At 41.9% G+C, this 3,515-nt stretch overlaps 1 protein-coding gene across 2 annotated transcripts; it reads left to right on the top strand.

Annotated features, from left to right (window-relative positions):
• Window positions 1-45: 45 nt before the first annotated feature.
• LOC123115868 (eukaryotic translation initiation factor 5A-4) lies at window positions 46-3,205 on the top strand. 2 transcript variants are annotated; one of them, XM_044536939.1, is made up of 6 exons: window positions 46-203; window positions 345-502; window positions 2,061-2,183; window positions 2,263-2,319; window positions 2,409-2,483; window positions 2,897-3,205. In XM_044536939.1, exons 2-6 carry the CDS (start codon window positions 377-379, stop codon window positions 2,996-2,998), a joined length of 483 nt encoding a protein of 160 aa, XP_044392874.1. In that variant the 5' UTR covers window positions 46-203; window positions 345-376; the 3' UTR covers window positions 2,999-3,205. The 2 variants fall into 2 exon arrangements, with proteins under 2 accessions (XP_044392874.1, XP_044392875.1); XM_044536940.1 differs by having other exon boundaries at window positions 183-243.
• The last annotated feature ends 310 nt before the right edge of the window (window positions 3,206-3,515 follow it).

Genomic DNA, 3,515 nt, shown 5'->3' with positions numbered 1-3,515 from the left:
GGAAGGGGGCGGAGGCGGGGGGGCGGGGCCGACGGCCGGCGGCGGCGGGAGGGGCGGCGGCGGCGGGAGGGGAGCGGGGGAACCCTAGCGCGAGCGTTTTCGGGGCCCTCGCCGAAAACCAATATATCCAGTTCGCTGCCTTTCCTTGTGCCCTCGCCGTCGCAGCCGCCGCCTAACCGTCGCGCCCGCGAACTCCTCACGAGGTCCCAAACCCTAGTCCTTGCCTACCCTACCTCGAGATCCGTCCGTCCATTATCATCTCAGATCAAAGTTTCTTTTTCTTATTCTCTTGTGCGCCAACTCATTCCTTCGTTGCTCATGACTGAATTTCTTGGAATTTGTAGAGAATTTTTGGGTCCTGATCCGAGGAGAGGAGATGTCGGACAGCGAAGAGCACCAGTTCGAGTCGAAGGCAGACGCCGGCGCTTCCAAGACCTACCCGCAGCAGGCCGGCACCATTCGCAAGAACGGCTACATCGTCATCAAGAACCGCCCCTGCAAGGTATCTAGAACGTCCGCCGCTCACTTGCTTGATGTCTTCCGCTTAGATCCCGATGCTATCGCTGTATTTCTGTTAGATCCGTGTGTTCGTCCTGGCGTCTCAGATTGCCGTTGCATGTATACGTGCAATCTCTTTATTTTCCTACGAGCTGGATGGTCATGGATGGAACGTGTGGATATGCGTCACGATCGTGGGGTATACTTGGTTCTGGTCTGCTGTGCTTATCAGTGATACGGGATGTTCTGTGAAATGTCTACCTTGTAGGACAAGTAAATTGTACGTTGGCCATGCACTTTTTTTTTTCTAAATTTGGAATGCCATATGCATCGATCATTTGAAATTTCCAGTTCATGTCTGTGCCAATGTGTCGTCAGATTAGCAGTATAGGCTGGTGTAGATCTACCGCCTGATTAACTTTGCTTAGGCAGTTAGATAAGAATTATTTATTCTTTTCTAACAAAAGGGAAAATCCCAGTCCAGTAATGATCTTTCTTAATTTGAAACTACGCTGTCAGATTCCTCTTGTTTGAATTGCGTAATCTGCTATTATAGAGATCGGTTACTGACTCGTAACATTTGATTGCAATATAATTAACTAATGTCATGAATAAAAAGTCTGTATTCTCAATAAGATTATGCAAGTCTTTGATTTGTTGCATGTTGGTTTGGTGTGGATAATAGGTCTAAACTGATTTGATTTGCCCTCAATGTCAGTTGTTTGCTTTAGTTTTTCTTTTTTACATTAAGCATTGATGGATTTTGACTTTGTAACACTGATATCATACTAGCATTGTTAATTATCTGGATATTGTAAGTAATCTTTGATTGACCATGCTGTGTGTGCATAGTGGTCCATGAACTTTAGTTGGCTGTACCACTTGTTGACCTAGCAAGGTTGTTAACTTATCTGCAAATTTATGTCTTAATGCTGCATACTGCCATGTATTATTTTATTTGTTTGGTGTCATGATTGCAAACTTTCTTACATCTTTGTTCTTTTTACTGCACGAGTTACATAGCCGAGGGTTAACTGGTTCAGGGTTATCATCTTCACTGAAATTTCTGAATATTGGTGATTTCAGTGGGTACTGAAATATTCGACTTATGTCGATTTTTTTTCAAAACTTGGTTGGATTTCATTCAAATTGAAAAGAGTAGTTGTTTGGCTGAACTGAAAAGAAATATGGATTTCAGTGGTGGCCAAAATATGACCAAATATGTGAAGCCTGGATTGGGTTACTTCTTTTTTGCATGTTTTATACCTCTTTTTTTTTGGCATTTGCATTTACTTCTTGCTGCCTCCAGCGGTACCACTGGATAATCAGTTCACCTGTGCTAGCAACGAAGCATTGATCCTGTTTAGCTGTGGTTCTTTATGCATTCCAGATCTGTAGTTTTCACTTTAAATATCAATAAATTCCTAAAGTTGTGGATATTAATGTCTTTATATATTTATTAGGATTAAAATCTTATTTATCTGTTAATTCTCACTCTGCTTGCTATTTTGTTGTTCTGGCTAATATATTTCTAATGACATGCCTTTGAAACAAATGTGCAGGTTGTGGAGGTTTCAACATCTAAAACCGGGAAGCATGGTCATGCCAAGTGCCACTTTGTTGCTATTGACATCTTCACCGGCAAGAAACTTGAAGATATTGTGCCATCTTCTCACAACTGTGATGTCAGCACATTTCTTGAACTTCTTCCTGTTCAAGTGGCTTCTATTGAAACTAAAACATGATCATGTTATATCTTTACAGGTTCCTCATGTGAATCGCACAGAATACCAGCTCATTGATATATCTGAGGATGGATTTGTAAGTTGGATTCTTTCATTAATATCTCTTATATTTTTCATCTTTTGTTGAAACGAGTGTTTAACTGGAGAAATTAACATTTGTTTCAGGTGAGTCTGCTCACTGATAATGGTAACACCAAAGATGACCTCAAGCTCCCGACTGATGAAACCCTCCTTGGCCAGGTTTGTACCATGCTATCCATGCACATTTCTTGCAACTGAATTAGATTTGAGATGCCTTGTTAATATTTAATTAAAGGTGTTGATTAACTAACAAGATATGCACTATTCAGTACACTAGAGTATCTCCTTTTCTTGTTAATTTGGTGTTGGAATTCCTTGTTGATTTAACAGTTCATCAACTCTTTGTATTTGTTTGAACTTGGGAACCTGTGCAGTGGCCAGTGGGCCTAATATTATTTTCTCTAATTTTCCTTAGATTTAGTGTGTTGAAACCACCCCTATGAATAAAAAGCCCATGCAGTTACCACTGTAATGTCTAATCTTTTACATGTGCTGTTTAGAGTAACTTGTGCACGCGAACTATCTCTTCCATAGCCCGCCAGCTCTGATATTGAATTTGTCCATTGGTGCAGATCAAGGATGGGTTTGCTGAAGGGAAGGACCTGGTGGTGTCTGTCATGTCCGCCATGGGAGAGGAGCAGATTAATGCGCTCAAGGACATTGGCCCCAAGTAGTCTGCCCTGTTAGCCATGGACATCGGCCCCAAGAGTGTGGTTCATTTGTCTCTGCCGGTTAAGATGGATTTGGGTGTCACAGCCGTTGAGGAATTGTATCTTTTTGCACAACTAAGTTGTCAGTGTTTGGTTGATTTGTAGTCCTAAATTCATGGGTGACTGTATCCTAAAACTGTCGCTCCGGGGTTTATTGACCCCTCTTGACTATTGGTGCTTTTGGTGTTCCAGTGTGGAGGTAAATTGTGCTTATAAGATGAAGAAAAATAAACTTGCAATTCAACCCTACCTAGAGCAGATTGTAGTGTGCCTGGAGTTTTGCTCATTTTTGCCCTTCCGTGCATCTTTTCAGGATGCTATAAATTGAGCAACACCCGGCCGTGTTGTGTTTTTACTAGTGTTAGCATTTGTAGGTGCAACTTTTGACAGCTGGAGATACTACTCCCTAGAAAGCCTGGTGGCAACAGCAGGCAGATGGTTTTTGTTGCCAATTTTTGATTGTTAGTCCATTACTCTCAGA

Source organism: Triticum aestivum, chromosome 5B, assembly GCF_018294505.1.
Source record: "Triticum aestivum cultivar Chinese Spring chromosome 5B, IWGSC CS RefSeq v2.1, whole genome shotgun sequence".
Classification (NCBI taxonomy): Eukaryota; Viridiplantae; Streptophyta; class Magnoliopsida; order Poales; family Poaceae; genus Triticum; species Triticum aestivum.
The sequence above is the reverse complement of the archived record's forward strand: the minus strand, read 5'-3'. Positions and strand labels throughout refer to the sequence as shown.